This window comes from Haliotis rubra, unplaced genomic scaffold (genome assembly GCF_003918875.1).
Source record: "Haliotis rubra isolate DU_JTF1 unplaced genomic scaffold, ASM391887v1 Scf129, whole genome shotgun sequence".
Lineage (NCBI taxonomy): Eukaryota > Metazoa > Mollusca > Gastropoda > Lepetellida > Haliotidae > Haliotis > Haliotis rubra.
The window spans coordinates 451,364-465,132 of NW_025765214.1; the positions used below are offsets into that span (position 1 = coordinate 451,364).

The 13,769-nt window shown below is 39.8% G+C and overlaps 1 protein-coding gene across 2 annotated transcripts in view; it reads right to left on the reverse strand.

Annotated features, from left to right (window-relative positions):
- Positions 1–13,769, reverse strand: part of LOC124266918 (orexin receptor type 2-like) — a 76,518-nt gene that overhangs the window by 1,879 nt on the left and 60,870 nt on the right. For both annotated transcript variants that reach the window (XM_046701763.1, XM_046701764.1), the window contains exons 3-5: positions 2,612–3,005; positions 1,869–2,010; positions 380–498 (exon numbers count right to left, since the gene is read on the reverse strand). In XM_046701763.1, the coding sequence (XP_046557719.1) occupies positions 380–498; positions 1,869–2,010; positions 2,612–3,005 (655 nt within the window). The remainder of the gene's footprint in view (positions 1–379; positions 499–1,868; positions 2,011–2,611; positions 3,006–13,769) is intronic.

Genomic DNA, 13,769 nt, shown 5'->3' on the forward strand with positions numbered 1-13,769 from the left:
ATTAAGACATTGTGCCATTCAAATCGATAAGGAGACTAAAAGTTTCCGAACTTTGAAAGGGAGAAACACATGCGATTTACATATCTCATTTGAAATGCTTTGATTAGTAGGTGAGCTGGGTTTTCGTTGTTGAGTCATTGCATGCATAAGCATGAATAATTATAATAATAAGCAGAATTCTAAATAGTTCTTTTCTACCATTTTATATTCCTTATCAGACACACAAATACATGTGGTTAGAGAGAATTAATTTCTCTTTTTTTTATCAATCTTCTTACACTGACTTTATGAAATACAAACAACCGAATGCATTTTAGTATGTTATGGCTTGCATTTATGTCTTTAATATAAAATGTGAAAAAGTAATCACAGAACATACCGCTCATGAAATTGTAGATAACAGGGTTTAGGGCACTGTTGAAGTATGGCAACCAATGCGACAGCTGGCTAAGAACTGCCGTTACATCAACGTTGCTAGCTACCAAAATTTTGAAATACCTGAAAAAGAAAAGAAAAATGCAACAATAGTTTGAAATGATGCACAAAAAGACCATAACAACTTCAAAATGCTTCTAAGGATCAAATCAACGTTCTATTTACATATGCATGTAATACCTCTGTCAACTTTCTTTAAATCATTGGGTATAGATGCTAATACTGATATAATTAAATGCGGAAACATATACTGCTGTTTCTAATTTGGGTGATATTACGAATTTGTAAAGTGGGCTATTTGACAAAATAGGTAGGATCCGTACATTCACAAATTGACGAAATGATATGGTAAAACGATAGCTTAAACATAGAGTGGATAACTTGTACCAGGAAGTTCATGGCTAAATGGCAGCGCGAACAATCACTGCTTCGAAATGTGACATCTAATACAACAGTCAAAGCCTCCTCCTTTACATGTTAAAAACATAAAATCGATACAAAATCAATCTGAAATACGACCAGAGATGATTAAATCCATTCAACGAGAAGTTTAAATAATGTCAATAGACGATATTATATTGTATTGATCCACAGATTTCACAGTTCCATAGAAACATTCCAATATTAACTCACACATTGTACTTAAAATACCCTTGAAAACGGTTATGCAAATTATGATCTGTTCCGCGGTCGGGCTTCCTTCAAAATGTCATGAATTTTCTGTAAAATATGAGATTTTGCAAAGATTCATTTACATCCGTATGTGCATTTTGGCAACCTACAATGGCGGAAGGATGCAGTTTCAACAACCATAGAAGATACGGTAGTGTTGTCTTGACGTTATAAATGAAAACTCTTTGTGTCAGTTTACTTCATACAATGTACTTTCCTTATGAATCTGTCGACAAATCCGGTCCAAACAATCTTTCCTAATTCAAACATTACTGGGATATTTGATATATTGGCATTAAGTCTTTCAAACAATATCAATTGTCCAAGGTCAAGCAATTGTGTATATGTCTAATCCCAAGGTAACAACTGCATTAGCTTCTGTGGGCATGAAACATGGCTACAGACAGTTGTATACATTCTTATTGGTTAATGTTCCTTCGCCAAGACATAGCTGCTGTAAATACATTCATCAGGAAACAGCTTACATCTGGTGTCATCACCGCTTTGTAGTCATTTCGGTGTGAGGTCACGTGTTTCATTTTATCAGTTCCGTTTTTATGGACCGCGATACACGTGATTGGGATACCAATTTGAAACTGTTCTACATTTATGCTTAGATTTAATCACATTGGTCCAACTTGTTTTTCCATGGTCATACAAAAATGTCTGCAGTTACCAGTCTTGGGGATTATTTCATTTAGCCGGGATTGCCACTGGTAGAATGAACGTCGACAATTTATGATGGTACAAGCATGGCTCACCTTAGGATGTTAAAGAGATGTACAGGCAAGTAGCAGATGGCAAACACGATGACTATTGTGATAAGCATCTTGGCTGCTTTTCTCCGAGATTGCACCTTGTCCTCTTGGCTCTTGCCTTTCCCTTCAATCATTGGTTTTTTGCCTGGAAATAGCAAATCACGTAAATAACAACAGTTACATTTAACTATCACTTATAACTGGCACACTGACCCAGGATGTGAAGATACATCTACTGGTATTTAAATTATATGCATAAGATCCTTAAATGAGACGGGGGTTACCTTTTCTACGTCAATGTATCATGTTAACATTATTTCCTAAACAAATTGTTTCCAAAGGGTGGTATTGGAATCTAAAACACTTGTTGCAAAATACAACAGATATTGCAGATACAAATTGGTCTAATTGTATCTATGCCCTAAACGAGATACGTAATGTGCGGGGGCGGTGGTGTCGCCCAGTGGTTAACACGTTCGACCGCCACGCCGAAAGACCCGGGTTCGATTCCCCACATGGGCACAATGTGTGAAGCCCATTTCTGGTGTCCCCCGCCGTGATATTGTCAAAAGCGGTGTAAAACTGAACTCACTCACTCACTCCCTCTCTGTAATCTGCGCGTTGCATCAATACTGAGTGCGCATTGAAGAAGGATTTCGTAGTTGGTATTGCCCACCCTCGCAGAACCTGTTCTCAACCGCAACATTCATTTTAAAACATTTTGAGTAGACGTATTCATACCAAACCTTTTGAATACTGTCCCATCTCAGCCTGTCCAGGGATGTCATTGCGCCAGAGCACCACAGCTATGTTGGTATACGTTAGCGCCATCAACACTAACGGACATACGTACATGACAATCACAAGACTGATCTGGTAAATTATCTGCTTCCATTCCATCCAGGCTGGGCCACAGGTTGTCAAGTAAACAGTTTGAAAGTCTCCAGGATAGTCATAGGGGCTAGTATCAGCAACAAGCAGTTCCGGGAGGGCTACTCCTGCAGCGACAACCCAGATGATGATGATGCTGTTGCGTGCCCGGGAGAGGGTGCTCTTGAACGCTAGGGGATGGCAGATTGCATACCATCGTTCTACAGAGATGGCGCTCAGAGTCAGGACCGACACCGACACCGACACGTTCTGAAATGAAACATATGGTTCGTAATGATATTACTTTATTCCGTTAACATTATATAATGCCTTACAGAGGTGTCATGCTAGTTTGTTCAAAGAGATTCCTTTACATTAATCAAAATGTTTTTGTTGTAAATATACTCCTTGTATGTCTCAACTTAATATAACAGTATGGTTACGGGCAACACGTTGTGACCTTGACATTATTATCAGTTAATGAAGTCTATGTATAACCATTTATGATTGTGCAAGGGCAAGTGTTCACAAAAATTATAGAAACGCAACCGACCAAATCTCGCTGATATTGTACACCTGTTACAAACAATAACATATGCAGAATTACTTCCATTACTCTCTATCAGGACCAGCTGTCCAATTTCATTTTATTGCCAAGTATATTCAGAAATCTACCCAACATTTCACCGTTTTGATAAGATTCTACCATGTTACGTCTAAGTGGAAATTACAGGTGGCGAGCCATATGAATGCTTGAGTTCGGTATTGGTGTGACGTTAACGTTGTCAGTTAGTCCACAGGAAGGGACGTATGAGGCGACGTTATCACCAGAAGAGACAGAAGTGACGGCCCACACATATCCCCACGCCACGCCAAGAAATCAGGATTTGCAACAAGTAGGTTCCAGGCAATAACTGTTACAACCCATGCCATCCCTAACAACAAAGGCGTTATCTGCGGTGACAGTCCGACGACGTCTACGCAAGCACGGCATCTGTGCGACCTCAGCAAAGTCTAAGGACGCACTATCAATTTCGACGTCTCCAGTTGTGATGACAACAACTGCGTTGGACAGCACGTCAGTGGATTATGATCCTGCCCACGCATCCGTCGACAGGATAGGTATCTGTAGGCGTCCCGTTGTCATGAGTTCTTGAAGACAATTGAGTTGGAGGTGATGCCGTTATAACATCTGGGGTGGAGGGACGGCTACAGAAATGATTGAAATGATTGTGATTGATGAAACTTTAAATGCTCCAAGATACCGGTACAGCAACGTTGGAAACGTTTTACCGATTTTTCAACTGGGTGGCTCTGGAGGGACGATGCAGCGCGATAATGTCAGACAACATGTTAAGAGTTGGGGAGAAAAGATATCTCAAAAGATACAATGAAGTACCAGTCGAACATGCATATCTGATGAAATGGAACGATGTTTGCCACAACGGAGCAGGCATTTTGCCTAATCCTTCCCCAGATATGGAATGCCAGTGTCCAGGCCTTCCTCAAACGTTTAATACGATAAGTAAGGAGGTGTCAGGCCTGTATCAATACACAAGGTACAGGCTTATGCATGTTCCTCTGAATCCCCGCGTGACAAGACTTCTTTGCAAATGACAAGAACCCTTTCATATTGTGTTATTCCATTAACACCTGTAAATCCTTTAAAAATAATTTGGTATGGCATTTGATTACACTTGCAAATCTTCATTCAGAGATTCGAGAACAGTGCAAGGAGTACTTCAGAGTTCATGACAGACTTTTTTTTAAAATCTTCTGTTGATGTAGTTTAGGTACGAGAACGGTGCTGCATATCCTAGTAATAGTAAACCTATTTTACGTACTTTCTTTGTATGTCACAATAACTTTTGCCTTTGTTTTAATAATAAACCTTCATTCAGAAATACATCAATGAGTAAGTAAGAGGTCAGGGTAGGTCCGGGTCTGGAACCCACGATTATCAGTTTTGGAACGCTTAAGAGGAAAGTACTGCATAACGACTGGAGGCATCTTAGATAAATACACTAGACGCCAAAAGAAACGTTACCCTCCTACCTTTATGAATTACTGAAAAACTGTCAAAGATATGTTAGAAGGTTTTAGTTTACAAGAAAACTTAACAGCACAGCTCATTCTCAAATGCATTCATATTTAGGTGAAATGCAAGAGTTAAATTGCCCTATGTTCGTCCATGCCGAAATACACCAATAACAGTGATTTTGATGTACAAAAGAAAGGTTCTGCTTTGGGTCAATCATAAACCATTGAAAGTCACCATTTTCAACTATTAAAACAAGAAACAGCTGTTGTAGAGTGTGGAAAATTGTAAAATAATCATTCTTATGATTTTAGTCTTTTAAAACATTTTCTGCTTATTTGCATTAGTGAAAACAAGTAAAACGTGTCTTTGATATTGTGAAACAATGTTTAGGAACAACAAAAACTATCTTTGTTAACATTTTTGCTTGCAAGGTAAAATCTTTTCCATTTTCTGTTTACACATAGCAATATCAATAACAAAAACGTAGCAATATTCAAGCAGTATTTGCATCCATTTCACATGTAGAATGATTTTGTAGGGTATAAACAGAGACCAGAAGACATCATCTGATACACAAGTACGAGATATATACCACGAGTAACAGCTGGAGGGAGAGAAAGAGCCATTTGGATGGTGCAGATATGGTCGACATACAATGCTGTTGCCAGAGCCTTCGGATGCCACCGTATCACGGTCATAAGACTTATTCAGGGCTTCAGACAGACTGGGGTCACCGTAGACAGACCAAGAAGTGGACGTCCACGCATCACAACGCCAGCTGAAGATAGGTACCTCCGTCATTAAGGAAGGAGGGTAACGTTTCTTTTGGCGTTTAGTGGAGGAAACCAGTGTCTCCGATCAAGGTGATAGAACCACACTTAGTTTAATTGAGTGAGTGAGTGAGTTTAGTTTTACGCAGCACTCAGCAATATTCCAGCTATATGGCTGCGTCTGTAAATAATCGAGTCTGGAAACGACAATCCAGTGATCAACAGCATAAGCATCGATCTACTCAATTGGTAACCGTTGACATGTGTCAACCAAGTCAGCGAGCCTGACCACCCGATCCCGTTAGCCGCCTTTTACGACAAGCATGGGTTACTGAAGATCAATATTCTAACCCGGATCCTCACGGGTTACCTATTTTAAGCTGTATATCCTCTGACATAAGTATTATCTCATTTGAATATATTTCCCATCACGTAAAATACTCACTTTCAGAATCAGATAGTCAAGTAGTAATCTGTTCTTAATTTCATTATTCTTAACGCAAGCAAGAGTGCTAATAAACAATATTGTTTTAATACAAAAATATAATAATTGTTGCATATTTCTCATATATGTAGTATGCTTGTTGTATATGAGCTGTTTGCTTCTCTGACGTCACTTTCTGACGTCACTTTCTGACGTATTGGAGTGAAATGTAAAGACCCATTATAACACAATTACCAAAAGCTTCACGACTGAATATGCACAAACATTGCTAGTCAACAGGAATGTTTGTTGTGTAAAATGCGCTTAATTTCAGATTATAAGAAAACCTCATAAACTAGTTTTAGGGATTTAGTATTGTCATAACATTTAACCATGATGTAAAGATTGAAACAATAGTCATAGTCATAAACAAACTGGGACGCATCTTAATGCGATATATACATTATCGCCCAGAGTGAGTCTGGAATCTGGATGATGAGCGTATGGACATTGTCATATCCTTGTACAAAAATCCCATATGTACATATTTTCTGTGAAATAATTGTGCATAGGTCCTCCTGATGTCATACATAACATTTGTCCTAATTATAAAACACCATATCACATTTGACAAGTTATTGTGAATCATCTTCACTGATAACACCAGCGATTCCTGTGATTAGGGCAATGTGAGATCGTGCAGTTCACTAATGTGATCTGGAATATGAATGACAAACATACGGAAAGCCGATCAATGATGTAAACACTGTCCATTAGAGTCAGGATCCCATAGGCATTGGTCCAATTGCTCCTCAGTTGTGATATTTACCCATGATTTAGTGCACATCGCACTGTCATATTGGCTTACAGGACAAATCTGTCAGGCAATAACTCTTCAATTATTTAGAATGTGTTCGTGATTCAAGTTAGCTCTGTCTAATGACGGCTATCATATATCCTGCAATATGGTTGAATGTCCTTTAAATATTATGGAGTAAAACCTGAATACACAGTTTATGATGACATTTCTACAATTTAAATGGTGGTGTTATCTCATTCTATTGATTACCCTTAACGCAGAAATCTGGAGACAGGGACCTGTAGTTAAGAATTGGGTATGATAAAAAATATTGTTACTTTGGTTTGACAGTGGATCTAAGCACGGCAGCATAATCAAGACGTGCATGTGTTTATTATTAGGCGAGGGAATGTATAGGTTGGAACACATTTGAAGACCTTTACCTCAAAGTGAGTGAGTGAATAAGTGTTATGGGTTACGCTTTCAGCATAGGGATACACAAATAATTGGCTTCCCACATAGTGAAGTGATCCCAAAGCTACTACATTATCCACGTAAAATGAAAATACAGTGTCCTTCAAATTTACAGGTGCCAATGTTATCCTGTATTATATTATGTAGATGTATATACTGTGATCTCCGTGTTAACAATCTTTATTTCTTAATTCCCCAGTGGTATTTCTGCATATGACATCCCTTATCTCGAGGTGTATTGGTGGTCTACAACACAACCGTCCCCGTAACTAGAGTGTTCCACACACACATCCCGTTGATTCAATCGTTACCATTTCCTCTACAGTAAGACGTCCGTGCAGTGTCATGCGTGATTTAGCGCTTTTGGCTTCCAGGAACGACCGTTGCTCACGAATTCTTCGACCTTCGTCCAAGCCATCGACGTTGAACAAGACATTATTGCAATAAATCTATCAGACTATAAACACCACGTACCTAATTGACTACCTCTAAATACTTTTTAAACTCTTTTTCCTGTTCTTTTATATTAGGATTTTTTACTGACTGTTTAACTAGTACGATAAAACGCTATATTGCGGTAGAGCGCCTGTATTATAAGTGTTAATAGGATTTGGAAAGGCGTAAAGAATTGGTTTCTACTAAGCGTCATCACTTGCCAGCATTTGGCTTGATGGATAGGGAGGATTACGTAAATATTGTACCTCACAGAGGACTTACGCTGCAAGTTCTGCTTCATTAGCGAGTAGGCCACCCATCCGTTTTCTACTCAGACACTTGATTGGTTAATGATTTTACTTGATATGTATTGCAAGATAACGGGCTTATTGACCTGAGTGTGGCCATCTTTTGATCACCTTAAAACCAGGAATCGCGGATAAACGAAGAACCTGCCGTCGTCATCTATTTTTACATTCTTTATAATTGCCTATAGCTAGATATGATTATTGATGGAACGTTAACAGATGGCTGTCCAGACACGCTGTGCAGGAAAGGATGTGTTTCCGGATGGAATCTGTCACTGATTGACTTTGTATTAAATGACTGGAGCATGTGAAACTTTACAACTGATATTGTAGTTGATATTAAATATCTTGTCGAGTGAGTGAGTGAGTGAGGATGGAATCTGTCACTGACTGGCTTTGTACTAAATGACTGGAGCATGAGAAGCTTTGCAACTGAAATTGTAGTCGATATTAAATGTGTTGTCGAATGAATTAGTGAGTGAGTGAGTGAGGATGGAATCTGTCACTGATTGACTTTGTATCAAAGGAGCATATGGGCATGTTGGAGCATATTAACGTTTGTAACTGATATTGTACTTGATATTATTGTAGTTGTCGAGTGAGTGAGGGAGTGAGTGAGTGAGTGAGCAACACACATGACGTACACGGCATCATTCATACTTCTTTGAAGCCTATTCCATGATTTCATCAGTAATTTCAAAATGACAATATACCAACTAATTCTATATCAGGCCTGCTCTTCGAATATTTATTAACAAAATATCAGTAATATCGTTACTCAAAGGTATCCAAACACTGTTCAGTCAGTTTACATCTGAGCTGCAAGTTGCCACTTGACTTCCCAGATTGAGGTCGCAAGAGTAAGAGTCACAGATATATTTACTGCCGTTTCCCATGGCATTTATCACAATTACAGGCATAGACATTCATGTCTAGGATTACTTGTTGGAACGCATTTCTATGGTAACCATTCCCTCCCGTGCCTCACGGATATGCATGTGCGGTATGAAGGTAAAACCTTCAGGAAAACCCATAAACATACTTGGGGAGTTTCACTTAGGTATTCATAGCTTGGAAGTCACAATGCGTGAAATATTTCGTCGGGACAACATTCAAATAGTCCTGGAAGCATATTGCGTGGAATGATCAGTTTAAGCATGGTGTTTTGTCCATCAAATACCACACGCGTCGCGTATGATTAAGTTTAGTAATGTGTTAATTCATATTGTAGGTGGAAATTGGGACACAATTAGGACACATATAATGATAGAAATACGCAGATTATGAGATAAAGACTGGGAGTGATGTTCGGTGTAACCCGGCTATTAAACGTGTTACAACGTACATAAATTCGTTAAGTTGTAATTTGAGATGGCGTTCCAAGGGGATGCATTGTCTCATTCATTTGCGATTCGAAATTAAAGCTAGATAAAGGGCATAACGGAGCGCAGAGTTGTCCCGTGCTTGGTGGTAAAGCTGTACCAGTACCCTTCTTATCAGGATATTCTGCTGACCACTGGATTAAGTCACTTCTTGAACATATGCACCTTCAGCAGTAGAGACAAGCGTGTTAGGGGAAAGACACAGCGTGAGGTGAACCTAGGGAAAGACTGGGAAGGATAGTGAGTACCCAGTTAGAACCTGTGCGAAGCTGTAGGTGGGTCGAAGAGACTGGCGAAGGATAGAGATTGTACCAGTTAGGAGGGGAGATGTGCGAAGAAGAGAGTGTGTAGGTAGGTCGAGGAGAGACGGGCGGAGGAGAGAGTGTTCAGTTGGATGGAAGAGAGACGGGAGAAGGAGTGGGTGAGTACGGAGATGGAAGAGAAACAGACAAATGATAGCGGGTGTGCGTGGCTACGAGGGAGGCGTGAGGAGAGAGCATGTTCCTAGGGTGTGGAGAGACGTGGGAAGGTGAGAGTGTGTAGGTGGATGATGGAGAGACGGGAGGAGGAGAGTGTGTATCGAGGTTCAGGAGAGAAGTGGGAAGGAGAGAGTGTGTATCTACGTTGAGGAGAGACGTGCGAAGGAGAGAGTGTGTATCTACGTTGAGGAGAGACCTGCGAAGGAGAGAGTGTGTATCTACGTTGAGGAGAGACGTGCGAAGGAGAGAGTGTGTCAATATGTGGAGGAGAGACGTGGGAAGGAGTGAGCATGTATCTAGGTTGAGGAGAGACGTGGGAAGGGGAGAGTGTGTCAATATGTGGAGGAGAGACGTGCGAAGGAGAGAGTGTGTCAATATGTGGAGGAGAGGCTTGCGAAGGAGAGAGCATGTATTTAGGTTGAGGAGAGACGTGGGAAGGAGAGAGCATGTATCTAGGTGGAGGAGAGACAAGCGGATGAGAGAGTGTATGGAGGAGTGACAGCTGAAGAGAGAGTTCGTGCTTGCATGGAGAAAAGAGTGTGTACCTGTGTATAGGAGACATTGGCAGGGGAGACAGCTTGTTGGTGGGTGCAAGACAGTCGGGCGAAGGAAATAGTGTGTTCCTGTTAGAAGGAGAGAGGCATAGGAGAGAGTTTATGTTTCGTTGGAGAAACCTGTTTGCACATCTGTTTCGGATTATTTGCGTTTTCACTGGTGATTTGCGTATGTATACATATTAAAGCAATGGATGCTCAGTATAATTTCAAATAGTTCAAACATGTTGTCAGATATTTACTCAAGTTGTTTTGCTGCCTCGCTACTGAGGAAACGATTAAAACCTCGTTATATTAGGCTTCATTCATGTAAGCTAGCATCCTCAAACAATCTGCAGGATTCGCAATGTCGGTGCAATCAACACATGAGCAGCTAATCCATATTGCCTTGTCATAATTGATATACAAATAGACTTTATTTGATTGCCAGTTAGTGAAACTATTAGATACTATGGTTACACAGAAGATTTTATATAGTGTTCATCCCAGTATCTTGACCATTTGCTTCCTCAAATGTCCATTAGGTAATTACTTCGAAGGTTGCCTTAAAAAGGGAAACATCAGACCAAATTAGCACAATCAGTTAAGATCTGTAAATAAGACATAAGAAAGGCGAATGAGATGAGCATTTAAAATAGAATACTTAGAATAGATGCATTTCTCAATTTGACAGGCATATTGTATTACTCTATCCGGTCACAATGTTGTATTATAGCGTGTATGTACAGTATTATTCAATGAAGTCAAATCTAGTTTAGAGTAATCGAAACGTTTACTTAAGGAAATTATTAAATCTTTGAATGATATAGATAAATGAAGCAAAACATGTTATTATAGCGCATAATGGCACTTTTCCAAGAGAGCTCCAAATGTTTCCATTTAAGACGAAACAGCGACCGTATGATGTTACGTCAAGTAGCTGTGCACACAGAGCTTGCTTGTTGTATAGGGGCAACCAAAATGAAGTGACTCTTCCCATGTTTTCTATGCTTTGCTGGTAGCACCACTCTTCAATTCGGCAAATTGTATATGTATATGTCATATATGTCATATTTGGGATTACACTTTCTCAGTAAAGTACAGATTCTAGTACTTTTGTTATGTATTCCCGGAGTCCCATCTGGGATTAGAACCCACCCTTTCAGAGTCAGGCACCTAATCCTATTTAGGTCAGTCGTCTAACCCACCCAGCCATAGCGGCTTCCATAAAAACTGCAGTCGGACAACTGGTAGTCTAGACTACGGACTTTAGGTACCCTTCTGATAAGTGTTAATTGTCACGGCTCCCACGGCCGGAAGCTATGAATACACAATGCCATTTCAGAAAGTGGTCAAATGTAACACATGTTATGTTTGGGATTACACTTTCTCAGTAAAGTACAGATTCTAGTTCTTTTGTTAAGTTGAGTCCAATAATCACGTCGTAATACATTCATCCTGTGTAAGTACCTTCAATACCAAGTTGTCATGGATGTATGTTTTACATCCTTGACGATGTTCTGTTTTGAATGGGATTGAGTGAGTTTAGTTTTACGCCGCACTCAACAATAGTCCAGCTATGTGGCGGCGATCTGTAAATAATCGAGTCTGGACCAGACACTCCAGTGATCAACAGCATGAGCATCGGTCAATTGGGATACGGTCACATGTGTCAACCAAGTCATTGAGCCTGACCGCCTTTTACGAAAAACAGGGGTTGCTGAAGATCAATTCTAACCGTGTTTTAACGGGTTTGTTCTGTTATCAGAAAGACTAACTGTCATTATAGGATATCGATAAGTTGTCGATACCTTTTGTCCGTTGGTAGACCACGTGAATACGTGACGTAGAGGCAAGTGCCCGTTACCTATGTCGGGATCTAATGTACACTGGTTTGAATCCACGATTCTATACCTCGACCTGTTCAATTGGTTTCTCTGAAAGACACACCGTCAACCATCAGCACACCATCGGGCGTTACTCCCGTGACATAACTGTACAACTGTCCAAAGCGGCGTTTAATCCCCCACACTTACTTCTATAACATAGTAAAGACAACGTGTGATGGACCCGTAGCGGTATATAGACTAAGCCTTTAAGGCACTTCTCTGTATATGATGAAGGTATCTAACAATAACCACACGATTTAACGCATTATGGCACGATATCTGCAGAGGACCATGTCACGTAAACTGTCCGCTCATCAATATCATCTATGTGCTTGTTGACTCACAGACCCTTTTAGTCAGCGTGTCTGGACAATAATTGCATTTGTGCATCCCCTGTCTTGTCAATATGATAGATAGGATAGGTCGACATTGAATTATTACAGACAATAATGACAATATAACATGTGGGTGACACAGACCTTACTCGTGTAGTACTTGGCGAGAAGGCAAGTCTACAAATATATCTGTTTGATGGATCAGTGACTCAATTTCATATTTGAAGTACTTCTTTGGACGAGTAAAGATAGCTGAAGATCGTGATAGAAGGGGTGTAAACTACTTTGCTTTTAAAGGAAAGTTATTTAACTATTCATGGCATGTGGCCTGAAGGGAGAATTCAGTACTACCAGAATAGTAACGCTTATACTCACACAGTTTTTCCTGCATTCTTACGTGTTGCGTCCAGTGTCCATGCTCATAAAACATAACGCTATATTTACACCACATGCACCATGTAAATTCCAGTACATCTAAGTTCATACGAATTCAGACTCATGTTAATAACCAAATGATTTAGCATCACACACATAGAATAATTAACAAAGTTGATCCACGTTATATTCAGTATCGATATGGATGCATGTAGTTAAACGTTACCGATTTTTATTTCGTGACACCATTCTATATATGCTAAACTGAATGAGTAAGAATGTACATATGTACCAGCTGTATCAGCGACACGTCAACAACATTGACATAAAAACCCAGTCACCGAAAGCATGAGCACACAATCACTGAGCTCTATCCTCTGATTTCTTGTAGTCGACGACGCATATACGTCGGACTTATTCTTTACGTAATTTCCAAGGGGGCTGCTTCATTGAACAATGAATGTTTACTTAGGTTTTAGCCTCAGATCTCGCTTTTCTATTTTCATGAATTTGCGCTTAAGAGGTTTACTGAGATTCTTTTGCATTCGTGAAAACACAGGTTCAATGGGAGAGCAATGCATATTTTCACGTCACGGACGGTTTTCAAATTACTTCTAACGTGTAATGAATACATGACTATGTATAACTTTGACAAACTTCAACAATCTTCAACATTTCCATCCATTTCAAAATCGATGAAAGGTATTTGAAAGTATCTCGGCAACTATTTTAACAGCTTATAAGGATGTTTCTTCGGACACTTTGTAGAAGCACGCTCGGCATGAACCAT